An 18,256-nucleotide genomic window follows, 5' to 3' on the forward strand; every position below is an offset into this window, starting at 1 on the left:
GGTTGGGGAGTGAGGGGCACCAGCAGGACCAGGGGGCTATGGGGTGGCCTTTCATTATAATCACGGATTTTGGGGTTTTTAAATCACAGAATTTGTGATTGTTTATGAGGAAAAACCAGGATCTCTGCTTAGTAGAATACAACCATCTTGGAGGAAAGGCAGCAAAAGGGCACGGCAGCATCCTTGGCTCTCCCGGGAACTGGCGGATCTCCTGCATCTTAAAAGGAAGACCTACAAAGGATGGAGGACGGGATCCGCCACCAAGCAGGAATACTCTGATCTGGTCTGGACCTGCAGAGAACAAACCAGGACAGCCAAGGCTGCGATGGAACTCCAGCTAGCTACAAATATCAAGGACAATAAAAAGTCTTTTTTTTAGATATGTGGGGAGTTGGAGGAAAAGCCAGGGCAACACCGGACCCCTGCTAAACCAGATAGGACAACTGACAACAGATGCCCAGGAAAAAGCAAACTTGCTAAATGGGTACTTTGCATCAGTTTTTCATCAGTCTCACTGTGGGACAGGGAGGCCCAGGTGAGGGAGATTCCTTACCATCCATCAAAGCTGACCTTGTGAAGGAACACCTTGACAGGCTGGATACCTTCAAGTCAGCCGGTCCAGATGGTTTACACCCAAGGGTACTTAAAGAGCTGGCGAGCATCACAACTCAGCCCCGGCACGGATCTTTGAGAACTGGTGCTCTGGTGAAGTGCCTGAAGATTGGAAGAAGGCCAATGTAATGCCTATCTTCAAGAAAAGGAGGAAAGTGGATCTGGCAAACTACAGAGCCATCAGCCTGACTTCTATCCCGGGGAAGATCTTAGGGCAGGGGGCTGGACTTGATGATCTCCCGAGGTCCCCTCCAGCCCTAATGTCTATGAAATCTATGAAAGTTTATTAAAGAGGCCATCCTGTACAGGCTAGCTGATGGCAATATCCTGAGGGATAGCCAGCATGGGTTTGTTGCGGGTAGGTCTTGCTTGACCAATCTCATTTCCTTTTACGACCAGGTGATGTATCACCTGGACAAGGGGGAAGAGATTGACGTTGTACATCTTGACTTTAAAAAGCCTTTGATCTGGTATCCCACGATCACCTCTTGGCTAAACTGGCTAACTGCGGCCTTGACCTCACCACGATCCATTGGCTGGGGAATTGGCTCATCAGCAACAGGAGGGTGGTGGTTGACGGAAGTCAATCATCGTGGTACCCTGTGACCAGTGGGGTCCCCCAAGGCTCTGTCCTAGGGCCTTTACTTTTTAATATCTTCATCAACGATGTAGACATCGGTGTCAGAAGCAGACAGGCCAAGTTCGTCGATGACACCAAACTTTGGGGTAAAGCATCCACACCTGAGGACAGGAGGGTGATCCAGGCAGATCTTGAGAGGCTCATAAAATGGGTGGACGAGAACCTGATGGTGTTGAATACCAAAAAATGCAAGGTTCTCCACCTTGGGAGGAAAAACCTGCAGCAAGCTTATAGGCTTGGCAGTGCTACGTTGGCTAGCACCATGGATGAAAGGGACTTGGGGGTCATGGCTGACCACAAGATGAACACGAGCTTGCAATGTGATGCTGCAGCTGGTAAAGCAAGCAAAATGCTGGCTTGCATCCATAGATGCTTCTCAAACAAAGCCCAGGATGTCATTCTCTCCTTGTACTCGGCCCTGGTGAGACCACAGCTGGAGTACTGCGTCCAGTTTTGGGCTCCACAATTTAAAAAGGATGTGGAGAAGCTTGAGAGAGTGCAGAGGAGAGCCACGCGCATGATTAGAGGTCAGGAAAACAGACTTTATGATGAAAGGCTGAGAGCCATGGGACTCTTCAGCCTGGAAAAGTGCAGGCTCAGGGTCGATCTGGTGGCCACCTATAAGTTTATTAGGTGTGACCACCAGGACCTGGGGGAACATCTGTTCAGTGGAGTGCCCCAAGGGATGACAAGATCAAATGGTCACAAGCTCCTCCATGACTGTTTCAGGCTGGACATAAGAAAGTACTTCTTTACTGTCCGAGCCCCCCAACGTTTGGAATAGACTGCTGCCAGGGGTGGTTCAAGCACACATTTTGAACGCCTTCAAGACACAGCTGGATGTCTGTCTTGCTGGGATCCTATGATCCCTGCTGACTTCCTGCCCTTGGGCAGCGAGCTGGACTCGATGATCCTTCCGGATCCCTTCCAGCCCAAATGTCTATGAAATCCATGAAACTGCCCAGAGTAATTATACTTTGTAAGTTTTCAGTCCTCAAATGATTAGTGGGTTACTAATAGTGATATCTGTCTGAATAAGCAGGCAGTTAGAAGCAATCACTTCAAGAAAGCTGAGTCTTCCACCACCATTCAGTGCTTTGGAATATCAATTAAAATAAGCAATAACTACTGACCATTTTAGCTAATGGAAAAGGAGCCAGAGTGAAAGACTATTTGAAATGACAGCAGGGAAGGAAATGCAGAAGCTAACAAAGGAGATAGAAAAAGGAAGGAGGGCTGACAGATGCTAGGGCTAGAAGAGATCATCATCATCACAATCAGGCGACACAACCTGGGATGATCTTGCCCTGAGCAAGGGGTCAGACTAGATGTTCTCATGTGGTCCCCTGCAGCCTTAATTGCCTGTGATCTGATGAACCTCCTACTTAGACTAGAGAAAATCATGGAGTCATTCTTAAATTGAGCTCAAACTTTGTGGCTGAACAAGAGATATTGAAAAGATACTCGATCCTAATTTAAATATTTGAATTAATCCACCTTGTTTCAATGGTTAATTAACAGCACTGGTAGAAGTATGGTCAATAACTCTAATCCAAGTTTGTTTAATTTCAGATTCATGCCATTGAAACTTTGGCTAATAATAGATTTCTTTTTGATTTAACAATGAGAAATCTTTCCGTAGAAGAACGTTTAGACCATGATCAAATAACTTTTCAACCTGCAAGCGATGCTGATCAGGCGGCATTAGTCTCTTAGAAGGCAAGTTTCCCAGACCTCAGGTCAGTCTGTGGTTTCTTCTGAATCCTTGCCAGTTTATCCACATTCTTTGCAAAGCACGAAAACTGGACATACCAATTGTATTTAATGGTCTCATCATAGTTGGTACAGATGTAAAGACCCCTTCTCCAGGCTTCCACTACTTATGCTGGCAGGGTTTACATTTGCTCTGCCCAGCTGGTTATTCACTGTGGTCTTAGAGCAGTGATTCGCAGCCACAGTGCCATAGTGCCCTGGCATGCCCAGAGATCCTTTCAAGAGTGCCACGGGGTACTGCACAATGTTAGCACTGCTAGTTGTGCAAACATGTTTCACAAGCTAAGCCCAGAGATTCCAAATAGGAATTCACTGTATCAAAAACATTCTGACCTGCCATGGTCTTTCCGAGTTCTTTACAACAGAAGAATTGTGCTATTATTTTTCTGTACTCAAAAAAAGGAGTGACAATCAGGAGCTGACATTTTCTAGAGGGGTGCCTTGAGTCCATTGAGGGGTGCCTCAAGGCTGCAGAGGTTAAGAATCACTGTCCTAGAACACTGTCTGGTTCAGGCTGCCTAAGAAGCCCTTATTCCACCTCACCATAAGTGACCAATCTTCTGGACTCCAAGAAACAGCACTTATCTGTACTGAAACATTTATGGCTTCTAAACCAATGACAGTAAATGCCAGAGGGGGTAACCAACAGGAGACAGATCAATCAAGATCAGTGGTTCTCGACCTTTCCTGCCTCGATGCACACCTCAGAAAGTGCCAGCTCTCAACTGTCACTCATTTTTTGATTATGGAAAAAACATTAGAGCAACTGTTCTATTACAAGGAACTCAGAAAGACTACAACAGCTCAGAATGTTTTTAGCACTCTGAATTCCTGCTTGAAATCTTTGGGTTGATCTTGTGAAACATGTTTGCACGCCTGTGTGGCACCTCACAGCACTCTTGAAAGGATCTCAAGGCAGTGGTGGAGAACCACTGCTCTAGATGCACGCTATTCATTGCTCTTCCTCTAAAGCAGTGGTCCTGCACCAGTGTGCCCCAGGATCCTTTCAAGGGTGCTGCACAACGCTAGCACTGCTTGGTGCACAAACATGATTCACAAGACAAATCCAGAGATCCCAAACAGGAATCTGTAGCATCCAAAACATTCTGCCCTGCTGTGGTCTGAGTTTCTTGCCACAGAAGAATTGCTCTATTTTTCTGTAGTCAAAAGACAAGGGAAAAACTAAGGTGGCATTTTCCATGAGGTGCCTTAGGCATAAAATGTTGAGAACCCCTGCTTAAAGCATCTGTTCCTGTCACAGAGACAGGCCCACGTGCTGTCGAGGGACCCTCAACACCAAACCTCCCCTAGAAAGACAGACCCCTATACAGGCAACAACTGAATGCCTAGGACAACTAAAGACATGACAGGGACAGGAGTGAGGGGCAGAGTTTGCAATAATAGTCTGCCAAGGGTGACAGCATTGTCCACCAGTCCCTAAATGAGTCTAGGGAGCCAATGGACACTGCCCAGTGGTATTCTTCCCTGAGACAGGATCTCACAAGTGAAAGGAAAGTGGCTTCACAGGCCCCGGGGACTCTGCCAGCCAGAGCCTCCTTCCTGGTAAGATATGTAGCGCTCAGCCAGGGCCAAGATGAGGGTCACAGGAGCTCCCAGGGCTTGGTGGGGCCACGGATGGACGGAAAGGGCGTAAACAGGTGCAGGGAGTCATGCAGCTGGCACCTCAATACGAGGCTCTAGAGGAGGTGGTGACGGGGCTGCAGCCTGGCGTGTACAGGCCCAGGTCTCCCCCTGCTCACAAAAGGGGCGCCAGGGGTCCATAACCTGTGCCAGATATGCCTGTGGCTATGGTGCCATGCAGGACCGCCAGCTGTCACAGACACAGGCCCACCTGTCACCCCGAGGGAACCATGGGACCTATGGCCCTCAGCTGCCAGGCTACAGAAAAGGTGACAGCTGATTACTGCAGAGAAACAAAGATTTGGGGATGGGCGCGCTGGTGAAAGGCTCATCACAGGGGGCATCGGGTAGCGCCCGCCGCAGTCCGAGAGCCCGCGCTGCCCAGGGGCGGGGCGAGCGAAAGGGCCGCAGCCTCCTCCCGGAGCAGGAATACGGCGCCGAGCCGGGCCGCCCGGGACTCGCTACACAGAAAGGCGCGGCGGCCGCAGCGCGGCGCTCCCCAGGCTCCGCACCACCGCCGCCGCCGCCACGGCCTGGCCTGGACCCCTCGCCGCCCTGCCCCACACTGCGCTGCCGCCGCAGCCCAGCCCCGGTCCCGCACCACCCTCCCGGCCCGGCCCCCCTCACCTGCATCGCGGCAGGAGCGCTGCCTCAGACGCGGGGCGGAGCAGGGCAGGCCCTTCCGGCGCCAGGCGATCACTTCCGGGTGGGTGGGGAGGGCACGGGTCAGGGGTCAGGGGGCACGGGCCGCTCGGACATGGCAGCCCCCGAGCGGCCGGATTGTGAGGTACTGGGGGGCGGTGCTGGGTCGGGCCGGAGCGGTGCTGGGTCGGGTCGAGCGGGATCGGGCAGGTGTCCCTGACCGCCTCCGCGCCCGCGCTGTCCCGCAGATGGAGGAGGCGGCACACGCCTACCTGCTGATGAGGAAGGACTATCGCATCTCCCGCAACGTGCGGCTCGCCTGGTTCCTCGCTCGCCTGCACCAACCCGTCTGCGCCGCGCCCGACCCGGGACTGGTAAGCGCGGCACGGCACAGCCTGGCCTGGTCTGGGCTTCCCCCCTCCCCACCAATCCCCATCCCCACGGCGCCTGACCTGGGGGCTGGTGAACATGCCACGGCCTGGTCTGGCCTGCCCACCTCCAATCCCCATCCCTGCTGTGCCCAACCCAGGGCTTGTGAGCCTGCCCTGCCCCCCCTGCCACATTGACCGTGCTCGTGCTGCAGGTGCCAGCGGACGAGGAGCTGGCGGTGCTCAGCGTCTTGCCGCACAGCTGGCAGCCAGACGAGCCGCTGCGGCCACGGCCATGCCTGCTGGTGCCATCCACGCGGGTCACCTTCCTGGCGCGGCGCTACCGCTTTGTCATCGAACTGGACCTCAGCCCATCTACCGGCATCGTGGTGAGCGCCCCAGCCCTAGACCCGCTGCCCCTGCAAGAAGCTTGCCTGAGCTGGGAGGAACAGGGTAGTGGAGCAGGGAAAAGGCTGCCCAGAAAGGTGGTGGCGTCTCCATCCTTGGAGGTGACCAAGGCCCAGGCAGACAAAACCTTGGATGGGATGATGCATCTGGGGCTGGTCCTGCTTGGAGTGACACCCCCCCCCTCCAAGTGCCCTCCTTGTCCGTGGTTCTGGGCAGTGCCTCTCAGCCCCTGCTGCTGCCTGGCAAACCCTGGTGGGAGCTGGCCTCTCTCAGGCCAGGGATGCGTGCCATAGACCCACGTGCCAGGGCCCTGGCCAGTGCCACGGCAAGGCCCGACAGGTCCAAAGATCAAGCATTCTTCTCCTTCTTCTGCAGGATGATTCAACAGGGGAGATCATTTTTGACGAGGTGTTTCATGCCCTTTCCCGGTGTCTGGTGGGTCTGCTAAGGCCCTTCCAAATCCCTGGTTCAGACATTATCTACCAGCCGGAGATCTTTGTTACTATCCAAGCGTATTCCTCCATCATCGGCTTGCAGTCCCACCAGGTAAATTTGTGTCTTCTCCCTCTTCCAAAGCCTTTGCTTGTCAGCAGTTCTCACTGTCCTAATTTGCTGGTGAGATCTTCAGCTGTGCATAGGTTTCATCTTTGATTATCTGCTCAGGTCCCTTCCGACCCTACCAAGTCTAACCCCCTGCCTTGGCAGGAAAAAGTGCTGGGGTTAAACGACTCCAGCAAGGTGTTTGTCTAGCCTTGTCTTAAAGACCCCCAGGGTAGGAGCCAGCACCACTTCTCTTGGAAGTTGGTTCCAGATTCTGGCTGCCCTGACAGTGAAGTAGCGCCTCCTAATGTCTAACCTGAATCTACCCTCTGCCAGCTTGTGACCATTATTTCTAGTCACTCCTGGTAGTGCTTGGGGGAACAGGGACTCTCCCAATGCCTGCTGGTCCCTTCTGGCTAGTTTGTAACAGGTCACTAGATCCCCCCCCTCAGCCTTCTCTTCTGGAGGCTGAACAGGTTCAGGTTCCATAGCCTCTCATCATAAGGCCTGCCCTGCTGCCCCCTGATCATGCGAGTGGCCCTCCTCTGGACCCTCTCCATATTGTCCACATCCCTCTTGAAGTGAGGCGCCCAGAACTTTCAAGGCCTAGATCTGTGCCCCGGACTCTGTGTTGGCCAAGCCCTGCCAGTTCTGACACAGTAGGCTTGGTCTGGTGCAGTGCCTGAGTAGGTGTGAGCAGCTTCTCTTCTGTTGGGACCCATGGCTCCCTCGGGTATCTAGGAATGTGGCTCAGGCATCACTTGGGGTGGGAGGGGGGACACACATCTCTCCCCCTAGAGCAGTGCCTGGCAGGGAGGGGATCTGTAGGCAGGAGCCTGCTGTAATGTGTGGGGAGTATGTCCAGCATGACTGGCCTTTCCTTAGCTCACTCAGCAAAGTGGCTGGCTGACAGGCTGGATCATGCCTCCTGTGCTCTGCCCATCACAGGTACAGGCAGCTCCTGTACAAGCGGCTGAATCCCAGTTGTGGGGCTGGTGGGTCTGTCATTCATCTCTTCCCCAGAATCACAATGCTTTTGTGCCATTTGCAGACCATCACTCTTCTCCTCCTTTCCTTTCCTGCCCTTTGCCTCTGTCCCCTACTTATTCCCTGCTCTGAAGAGCTTCATTCTATCTTTTACCCTACAGTGCCTGCAGCATAGGGTTTTTTGACACTACCAGATAAGTCTGTAAGGGATTTAGCCCTCTGGTAGTCATGTCAGCCTCAACTGCCATCTTGTCCATCCTCCCACAATATATCTTTCCTGTGGGCCACTGTCTCCCAACTACACTGTACCAATCTGTAAAGCTGCTACCCTCTTATCCTACACATCCTTTCTCTAGATACGCCTCTTCCCAGAAGCCTACAAGATGCCTGCTCTGGGATGAGGGATAGCTGTACTCTTATTTAATGGACAGAAGGGTTATATATACTTGTGTAACTCATTTAAATAAAACTGCCTGTGATCAGATATTTTTCTTCCCTGGCACTAGTGTGTTGTCCATCTGACAGCCGGGGTTTGGGAACAAAGGTAACAAGTTCCGTGCTATCATCTCTTGAAGATTCTGTCTCTGTGTTGCATCCTGTTTCCCTCCTTATCGTCTCTGCATGGGGCTGTCTTTTGTCAACATAGTGCACAGCACAATGGAGCACTGCTGCTGGGAGTGGACTCTGGGTTGGGTAGGGCAGGGAGGTGCTCTGCTATTAAGAAAGCTGGCTCTCACCTGCTGTGAAATGAGTGACAGGGTTCCTGCTCTCTGGGGCAGTGGATTTCACTGCCCAGTTCTTCAGGCTTTTGAGTGGCCACAACCCTCTTTTTTTTAACCTGTGATTTAAGTACAAATTTATCAGAAGGTGCTTGGGCCAGGCTAGAGGTGTGTTAGAGTAGAACAAGTGCACTGTAACAGATGAGCAATGTGAATCTGAAATCCAACGTTCTAGAACAGTAATTATCAACCAGGATGCCATGATATCCTTTTAAGAGTGCTGCAGGGTGCTACACAATATTAGCGCTGTTAGGGCATCACTAAAAACAGTTTAAATACAGTTTAATTATAATGCCATGCAGACATACACACCCATTAAACTGGTCTCAGTCCACCTAGAACAGTTCAGGAGCACGCCTGGAAAATCAAGTGCTTTCTTAGAATCATAGAATCAATGAGTCAGAAGGGACCTAGACAGATCTTCTAGTCCAACCCCCTGCCATGGGCAGGAATGAGCACTGGGGGTGGCAGGGGTCATAAGACCCCAGCTAGGTGCCTATCCAGTCTCCTCCTGAAGATTTCCAGGGAAGGTGAGAGCACCACCTCTCTGGGAAGCCTATTCCAGGCTCTGGCCACCCTTACAGTGAAATAGTTCTTCCTAGTATCTAACCTAAACCTATCTTCCCTCCGCTTGTGGCCATTGTTCCTGGTGACTCCAAGGGAGGCCATGGTGAACAGACTTTCCCCGAGTCCCTGCTGCTGGCCCCTGATAAGGTTGTAGGCAGCCACAAGATCCCCCCTCAGTCTCCTCTTGCGGAGACTGAAGAGATTCTGGTCCCTCAGCCTCTCCTCATAGGGCTGACCATGGAGGCCCTCTTGAACCAGTTGACTGACCTGGTTCGCTGTTAGGTGTGGACACCAAGTGTTCTGTGACACAGGTCTGGTCAGTCCTCTGGGCAACCTCTCCCCACCCCCCCAAGCCTCTGAAAATCAAAAGGCATGTGTTCAAGCATTGCTTCTTCCCCTATACCCTCAGTCAGGCAAGCACACTGCAGACTTCAGTCATTTGCAGGGTGTTGAGGATTACTGAACGTATGTTTAGGAAACAAGGGAAAACAAAACAGTGCCAATACCCCAGCCACAGGTTACTCACCCCCTTGAATGCCCAAAGCATGGGTGCAAGAACAACTCACTCACCTACTGTGCAGTGCTGGGCTGGGTGCTCAGTTCTGCCCCCTGGTGTGGGAGTGACAGTACTTCGTGCCATTCTGAACCAATTCCGTCTTCTGGAACCGTTCAATATTATGTATGCCTGCACCGTCCAATATAGAGATGTCTGCACATGATTCACAAGATAAACCAGTGGTTTCAAATCCAAAAACACTCTGACCTGCTATGCTGTTTCTGAGTTCTTCCAGGAGAAGTGAAGAATTTTGACTAATTCAGAATACAGAATTTTTCTGTTGTCAAAAAATAAGGGACAACTCAGACCTAGCATTTCCTAAGAGACCTAGTCTTGAGTCTAACAGATAGAAAACCACTACTCTAGAGGGTTTTAGCAAAGGTCCTCCTTTCTGCTGTCCAGTGCCTGCCTTCTCTGTCCTTGAGAGCAGCAGAAAGTAGGTCCCCTCAAAGTTCTGCAGGGACCTGGAGCATATGTTGGTATCTTGCAAGACAATTCAGAGGGACCTGAGGCCAAGCAGGAAGTGTGACAAGAATGGCCAATGCAGTATCTCCCTCCAGCTGTGGATTGTGTATGTGTGTGTCTGGATCCTACCCTTAACTGTGCTCCTGGATTCCACACTGGTTGATGATGAAATGGTGTAAAACCCCAAGATAATGGCTTCCCCTTGTGTCCCTGGGCCAGGTGCTGTTCCAAGGCTGTCAGCTGGATGAGAGTAAGAGAGATGCCTTCCTGCAGCAAGTGTACACACAGCTATGCACTTTTGAGAACAAAGTGGCAGAGATGCTTCAACAGCAGTATGAACCCAAACCACAGGTGAGGAGGGCAGATGTGACTCTGTCCCTGTTTGCCACTTCTGCACCCTGCAGCTCCTCTGGGGTGGGCTAAAAGTGTTGCCTTGTACCATGAGGGGCATGTGGTATAAGCATTGGCCTGTATAAGAAGTCATCCCTTTACTGAGGAGTTGTCTAATCCAGGAAAGATGCATGCCATGGAGCTGTAGGGTTCAGTCTGTGGGTCTTGGACTGACCCTGCACACAGCAAGTGGCGCATGTAGGGCCAGGGCCAATATGTGGTGCCCAGAGTTGGTCTGGTGTGTGCTGCATACAACAGCCATGCTGGATCAGGCCCAGAGATCATCTCTGTGTTGGATCCAGCGCACAGGGATGGTTAAGCATGAGCATTGCAAACAGTGTGAGTTGGAGACTACATCCAGTGCATGCAGCACTTGGGGCTGGACCTGGGGTGCATGCTGCATGCCACATGAACCAGTTTGGGGTGCACATTCCATAAGATGCCCCACTGGACTGGCCCTGTATGCTGGCTCCAGTACACAGGGCTGGTGGTGGGTCTGATCCAGCCTGCAGACTGGTCCTGTGCCTGTTGTCTGGCCTGCAGGGCCAGATCAGTTTGGCACCCCTGATCAGCAAGGGAGCCATGCAGGGCTAAAGATGATACATGGACTGGAGTGTTGTTGCTTCCATGGAAGGAGAGCAGGACCAAGAGGCAGTTAGGAAGGGGTCATGGCAGAAATATTTACCCTGGATCAGTATTAGTGCTGATGTATATGAAGCCATGGAAATGCAACCCCTAGCCTTGTGTCCCCTTCCTCACAGCAGGCTGAAAGTTTGAATGAGGAACTTGAGGAGAAGGTCAAGAGAAATCCTCAGTCTCCAGGAGAGGACTAAACTTGCAAGGAGAGGGAAATGGAAATGAGGAAGACCAGGGAAAAAAACACACCTGGGAGGGAAGGGGAATGGAAGCAACCCTGTGTTTGGAAAGGGCAGCAAGACATCTGTTTCAGTCACAGGTTAAGGTTGCTTAAGGTCAAGTGGAAGCAGCTGATGTGTTTGTAGACCAAAGCAAGGAATCTGGGCAATAAAGCACAGGAATTGCAACTGCTGTGATGGGATGTGAATCCTAACATTATAGGAATAATGGAAACTCGGTGGAACAGTAGCCACCACCACTCTCTGGGTGCGGCCCTCCAGCCAGTTGGTGACCCATTTGACTGTGTAGGTGTCGACACCACAGTCCTGCAACTTCTTAATGAGAATGGGGTGAGAAACAGTGTCAAAGGCCTTCCAAAAGTCCAGCAAGACTATGTCTACTGCTACCCCTGTGTCTAAGGATTTGGTGACCTGTCATAGAAGGCCACCAAGTTGGTCTGACAGGACCTGCCTCTAGTGAACCCCTGTTGGTTGCCCCTAAGCATAATCTCCCCCCCCAACTCCTCGTGGACATGTGCCAGAATAATTCTCTCAAAAAGCTTACCAGGATCGAGGTAATACTAACCAAGCTGTAGTTTCCCGGGTCCTCTTTCCTCCCTTTTTTGAAGATGGGAACCACATTGGCCCTCTTCCAGTCCCCTGGCACCACACCAGAGCACCACCAGTGCTCGTAAAGCCATGCCAGGGGTCCCACAATGACCTCAGCTAATTCCCTCAGCAATCTAGGGTGGAGATTGTCTGGACCAGCTGATTTAAATACATCCAGTCCCTCCATAAGTTCCCTGACTAGGTCCTCCCTGACCCTTGGCCTAGGTGTGCCTCCCCTGGAGCCTGAGGGGTGCCAGATGGGGGGCACTGATCTGGTCCCTGCTCAGGAAAATGGAGGCAAAGAAATCATTAAATATGTTGGCTTTGTCGTCTGGTGTGATGACCAAATTTTTTGGCGTGTCTTGCAGGGGCCCCACTTTACCCGGTACCTTCTTCTTGCCCCCTATGTATTTAAAAAAGGACTTCTTGTTGTTCTTGATCTGGGAAGCTAGTCCCAGTTCCGCCTCCACCTTGGTCTTCCTGACCTCCCGCTGCATCCCTGAGCAACCGCAATATAGTCCTCCCTGGTGATGGCTCCTCCCTTCCATTGGGTGTACACCTCCCTTTTAACTACAAGACATTCCTGGATGCTTTTGGCGAGCATGGGGGCTTTTGTGCCCTCCTGTTCCTTTGATCCATGTTGGGATTACCTCCCTTTGGGCTTGGAGGATCGTCTCCTTAAGGAATGACTACTCTTCTTGGACACCTGGCTCCCCTCCCCTCTGGGACCTCAGTGCTTCCTCAACTATTCTCCTTAGCTCATTGAAGTCTGCTGTCCTGAAATCTAGGGCTGCTGCCTTGCTGCAGGCCTTTACCACCTTGTGCTGGATGGTGAATGCTAGCAGGTAGTGATCACTGTCACCCAGGTGGTTGAGCACCTGCAGCCCCCTCACCAGGTCGTCGCCCGTGGCCAGCACCAGGTCCAACAAGGCATCTCCCTTGGTGGGGCTGTGCACTCCTGGGTTAGATGGAGGTCCTGCATTTGGGCTAGGAACCTACGTGAGCGCTCAGACCCAGCTGACTGCTCTTGCCAGCAGATGTCTGGACAGTTCAGGTCACCCATGATGACCATGTCCTTTAACCTAACTACCTCTGTGAGCTGACTTAAGAGTTCCTGGTCTAGCTCTTCCCTGTGGTTGGGTGGTCTGTAGTAGACTCCCACCATTAAGTCCCTTTCCCCTTGACTGCCTTGTACTCTAACCCAGAGCACTTCAGAGTGCTCCTCCTCTGACCCTGTGCTACCTGGTGAGGATGTGTATTTTTCCTTAATGTAGAGCGCAACGCCCCTGCCTTTTTCCTCCCTGTCCTGTCCCTCCTGTACAGCCTATAGCCCATGATATTCACCGCCCAGTCATGCATTGGGTCCCACCACGTTTCAGTGAGCCCCACTATGTCTCGGTTGGTGTCAGCTAGCAGGAGGGTAAGTTCTTCCTGCTTGTTTCCCATACTATGAGCATTTGCGTAGAGGCATTTGAGGCCTCCTGTAGATGTGTGCACTGGCCCCCTAATCACAGCATTGCCCTGGCCCCTGTTCCTTACCTGTATATATGTTCTGCTCATTGGTCTAGGCTGGGCTGTAATTGTGAGTGCTGCTTGGTTTAGTGGGCCAAGGCTTCCTCCTCCCTCGTCTTCCCCTTGCTCCGACGAGCCTAGTTTAAAGCCCACCAGAGGAGATCTGCCAACCCAGAAGAGAACACACACTTACCTTTAGGTACTCCCCTGGTACTGAGAGTGTAAGAATGAAGTTGTAGTCGTGATGGTCCAGAAATTATGTGAGAGGCAGAAATCTTACCTGATATTGGTAGCATTTGATGTCCAATTTATAAGAGTGGAGTGCAGATCTTTTTGGATGAATTACATTAGAAATTAAAAGATTTCTAACTATTAAAGAGGTGAAGTTCTGGAATGGTCTGAGTAAAGTAGTAAGGGCACAGAACTTAAATGGCTTCAAGATCAAACTTGATCGCTTCACGAATGGGGTAGTGTGAAGGAATGAGGGATTCATAGTCTGTGCATGGCATGTGTGAGGTATGCATTTGGCTGTTCTACCTCCCACCCTCAATACAGAGATTGTACTCTTTCTCTATGTGGGAGGTATCTAGTACAGGCGACCCTTGCCATTTGCAGGGGATACGTTCTCATATCCCCCATGAATGGTGAAATCTGCAAATAAGACACTGCATTCATGAATGCATTCTGCGTTCATGAATGTGGTGCCCTGGCAGGTGGAGGGTGGGGGCATGGCGGTGGCAGCGGGAGCCTGGTGGCAGCAAGCACGGAGCTCCCAAGGAGCTCCTGGAAGTGCATGAAGTGTATTTAAAATGCAGATTTAGCATTTGCGAATATTTGAAACCACGAATGCTGAACCCACAAATAGCAAGGGTTTCCTGTATTCCCATGCTTCAGGCCTTCTGCTTAGTTGTCAGCAGGGGCAGAGAAGGAATATTCTCCTTGTTTTATAAGCCATGTGTGATTTCCACCATCCTCTGGAGCACAGGAAACTGTAGACAGTTTAAAGTAGTTTTTGACTGGTGTGGGTTGGACTTAGAAGCTACTTGGGTACCAAAGTAGAGGGTTGTGCAGAGAGTTGAGCTAATTGCTAAATTTGGGGTCAGGAAGTCAGATTGGCACGGATCTTGTCATTCTCAGCAGTGGTACTCTTCTCAGGATCCTATGAGCATATGTGAACCAATTACTACTTTGCCAGTGCCTTGGCAGCCTTCTTATCCCCTCAGCTTTTTCTTCATGGTGTGTTTTTATGTGATTTTTTTTTTTTTGGTTTTATGCACCTTGTGGTTGTGATGCATGAGAGGCTGGAGCAAGCAAGGGTTGTAGGATTCTGAACAAGGCATTGCCTGCAAATGTGCCTTTTGGGCTGCTCTGCACTGTCTCTCCCCCCCCATCCCCCTCCCCTTCCAGTCTGTCTCATGGACTCATTCATGTCTAATGCGCTGTAACAGGGCCCATGGAGAACAGAGGTGTGAGTTGAAATGTGCCCTCTTCTTCATAACAGCTGGCTGTAGCACTAAGTGATCCAGGAAGATGGGCTGTTCCTCAAAACCCCAGAAGCCTGCCTCTAACTGGGTATGAGAGATGAACAGCAGGATAGGGAGTAAAGGACATGGAGGCTGCAAACATCTGTTTGGGAACTTCATGCATTCATGGCTAGTGTTGCTGCAGTCAAAAGTTCCTCCTTGTGCATGAAACAGCATGTACTTCTACAGGTGCTTGTAGAATCAGGTGCTAAAATGGGAGGAATGTCTCTTAAATCCAGGGTGGTGAGAGAGAGCATGAGTGTGAGGCAGCTGCTGCTGACCAAGGCAGTCACATACTTACGGCCACTATAAACCTTGCACTCTGACTGAGATCATTTTTAAGCAGCCAGTGTTAAGTAGTCATCCAGTGTTCCTGGAGCCAAGGGACCAGGTAGTGGGAGGGATCTTTCTTGCAGCAGGTCTTGCTGGCCCCTTGCAGAGCTGTGGGCACCGTCTTTCTTGTTGCACCCCTGTGCAGTCAGCTGCCCTGCCTGTCTGAATTTTCCCATGTAAATTAATGAGAAATGGGGGAGACACTGACATTCATGAGCAACTGCAGAGCTCCACACATGACAGTGGGGTGCAGGCAGGAGGATCTAGCTCAGGGTCAGGGCCTGAAACTGCTTATCTGGATTTCACAGCTTCTTGTGATTTCAGTTGACTGTACTTGTTAGCAAATGCTGCATAGCCTGGTGGGATCCAGCAAATCAAAGGGATTCTAGTCAGGCCAGTGCTTTGGGCCATTGGTTGCACCCCAGAGTGCCCTGAGGGTTTGTGTGGGTAGATTTTCTTCCCACCCCAGAGCAGCCCTGTGGCTGTGGGGTAGGGTGTCTTTCGCTGCACTGACTCAACAGTTAGGTTAGGCAAGAGGTTTTTTTTACAGGGTGGGATTTTATGTAGGGTGTAGGAGGCAGAGCATCCCAGACCTGACAGGCCTAGATATGCTGTTGTAGGTGGGAAAGGGAGAAACCTACAACATCTCTTGCAGATTGGAGGAGGAACGTAATTGCTTTTGTGTAAGCAATTCGATTTGGTATGGCAGGACCTGAGCACAAAGGCTCCAGTCCTGCTTCATAGTCTCTTCAGGCCCTCTGCTGCAGCATTCCCCACTGATGGGGTAGCAGGGATGTGGGTTTCTCCTGCATTCCCTCTGAGAGAGTTAGGACCCCACCCTAAGACCTCCTGTTTGGAGACAGCTTCTGCCAAGCTGGAGGGAAGTCAGAGCTTGGCCCTTTTTGGTGTGGCTTGCTCAGTGTCAACAGTAGTGAAGCTTTAGCAACCTCTCCACCACCTCTTGTAGAAAGAGGTTGTGTTAATCTTAAGTCTGGCAGGAGGCAGGGCAGGGCAAATTGGCACCTTAGAGACTTGCTTATTAAGAGAGATGTGAACCTTCTTAGGCAGCAGACTGCTTTGTTAAATGCTTCATCAAACGCTATTGCCTACAGGAGCTCATTCCTCTCTGAATGAGTCAGACTCCAAGCTGCCACTCTGCATTGCCTTCGTGTCCCTCGTGAGAGAGGTCAGCTCAGACAGGGCATTGAGTGTGACTCCCCTGCAATTCTCACTGTACATCAGAATTGAGACTTGGGACAATCTAGAGATTAATGCTTAGCTTGAAGCCTGCCAAACCACACCAGGGCTGGGTCTATATGGAGCTGTAGACTGTGAAAGCTCAGCACTGAAGCACGGTTGGAGTGCAGCTGACAGCTTCTCACTGGCTTCTTCCTGTCAGGTGGATTTGTCATCACTTAACCAGGACAGCCCTTGCGACCCACAGGACCCTCCTGGAAGGAAGCCAGGAGTCTCCGTGGTCACTGCTGATGTTGGGCTCGTCAGCATGATCCGACAGGGGATCCTGGCACTGCAGCTGCTGCCTTCCAACTCCACAGCAGGTCAGTTCCATCTCCTGACCTGGAAGTCTATGTTCCTCCCAGCCAGGGGTCAGAATGGTCCTCCCCCCAGCTGAGAGGCCTACAGATCTCTCCCCTGTGGAAGTCCAAGCCATGAGTAGGTGGGGATTTGAGTGGGGGTGTGGATTAGGGGGCATTTGGATCTAGAGGGAGAGCTGGTTCTGCAGCCCAACTACTGGTAACCTTGCTGGGCTAATAAGCAACTGCCCAGCAGAGCTCTTGGCCCAGGGAGGTTCTGGGGTGTTATTTCCATATTTGGCCCCTCTGCTTCTGAATGTGCTGAAGAAATGAGCTGCCTGCTGCATCTGGGTGTTCCTTGTAAGCCCTTACTGTCTCACTGTGGGTGCCCTCATCTCTTGATGTCAGAGGCACATGGCCAATAAGATTCAGTCTCTCTTGACCCATGTGTCTTGCTTTCTCCTAAGTACATCCAGTGGAGCTGTGGGTACGGGAGTTGAACACAGGCTGCCAGTCAGGAAGGGGAGAGGATGCTCTGAGATACTGTCGTGTTTGCAGGTATCATCGTGATTACTGATGGTGTGACCAGTGTCCCTGATGTGGCTGTGTGTGAAACCCTGCTCAACCAGCTGCGCAGCGGCACTGTGGCCTGCTCCTTTGTGCAGGTATTCCTGCTGCCAAGGGGTGGGGTGGGCACTGGGACACAGCAGCATGTACCTGTGTGCTCGGCTTCTGCTGGAGACTTGGCTGCTTCCTTGGTTTTGGGGGTTGGAAGGAACTCACCAGTGTGTCTTCTCCATGCCCTGCATGAGCTGTGCCAGACTGGTCTCCTCTTCCCACACCTCCCCAGGTGGGTGGAGTCTACTCCTATGATTGCAGCTTCGGTCATGTCCCCAACGTGGAGCTGATGAAATTCATCGCCATGGCAACTTTTGGTTCCTACCTCTCCACCTGCCCAGAGCTGGACCCGGTGAGCCTGGATCTGAACGTGTATCACAAGGCCTTCCTGCTGTACTCCTTTCTGCGCACGGGGGAGTCCTTGAATCTGGAGTACTACTGTGGTGAGGAATGCGCCTGCCCCAGCTTCCTGCAAAAAGGGCAAAACCCATTGCCCAGCTACACTGGTGTCCCATTCCTGTACCTCTGTAGGTGTCAGCAGTAGGACACGTGTGGACAGGGGTGACAAGGAGCAATGAGAGAGCTTTTTCCAGCCCCTCCTGCCACGTGGAGTTTCAGAACTGGACAGGGAGCAGGTGTCTTGTGAGCCCAGGTCCAGGGAAGAGAGAGGTGCTTGCTCAGGGGTCTGGATCTGAGTATGGGTGGGGACACAGCATGCTGGACTCTGCAGCAGTATCTGTGCTTCCCTTCTGTGGGGCTTAAGAGTTGCTAAGCAGTCTGGGACAGAGCTTCTGCTCGGCTTGCTCAGAGTCATCCCTAGGGCTTGCACTGCTCAGGCTTGGCCTGTGTGCCAGGGTGAACACTTCTGGGCAGGTGATCACCTCTTCATAGATTTCATAGACAT

General features: G+C 51.6%; 2 protein-coding genes across 6 annotated transcripts in view; one reads left to right on the forward strand and one right to left on the reverse strand.

Annotated features, from left to right (window-relative positions):
* Window positions 1-5,345, reverse strand: part of MED8 (mediator complex subunit 8) — a 23,397-nt gene extending 18,052 nt beyond the window's left edge. The window contains exon 1 of one of the 2 annotated variants that reach the window (XM_019531273.1): window positions 5,294-5,345. In XM_019531273.1, coding sequence (XP_019386818.1) covers window positions 5,294-5,299 — 6 coding nt within the window. In that variant the 5' untranslated portion in view covers window positions 5,300-5,345. The remainder of the gene's footprint in view (window positions 1-5,293) is intronic. The other variant, XM_019531274.1, reaches the window with a different exon arrangement.
* A 52-nt stretch (window positions 5,346-5,397) lies between these two features.
* SZT2 (seizure threshold 2 homolog (mouse)) overlaps window positions 5,398-18,256 on the forward strand; it is a 78,254-nt gene continuing 65,395 nt past the window's right edge. For all 4 annotated transcript variants that reach the window (XM_019531270.1, XM_019531272.1, XM_019531269.1 and 1 more), the window contains exons 1-8: window positions 5,398-5,453; window positions 5,557-5,682; window positions 5,892-6,065; window positions 6,460-6,630; window positions 10,198-10,329; window positions 16,599-16,758; window positions 17,293-17,399; window positions 17,585-17,795. In XM_019531270.1, the coding sequence (XP_019386815.1) occupies window positions 5,424-5,453; window positions 5,557-5,682; window positions 5,892-6,065; window positions 6,460-6,630; window positions 10,198-10,329; window positions 16,599-16,758; window positions 17,293-17,399; window positions 17,585-17,795 (1,111 nt within the window). In that variant the 5' untranslated portion in view covers window positions 5,398-5,423. The remainder of the gene's footprint in view (window positions 5,454-5,556; window positions 5,683-5,891; window positions 6,066-6,459; window positions 6,631-10,197; window positions 10,330-16,598; window positions 16,759-17,292; window positions 17,400-17,584; window positions 17,796-18,256) is intronic.

The sequence above is a fragment of the Crocodylus porosus genome, unplaced genomic scaffold, assembly GCF_001723895.1.
Source record: "Crocodylus porosus isolate Cpor-Errol unplaced genomic scaffold, CroPor_comp1, whole genome shotgun sequence".
NCBI lineage: Eukaryota > Metazoa > Chordata > Crocodylia > Crocodylidae > Crocodylus > Crocodylus porosus.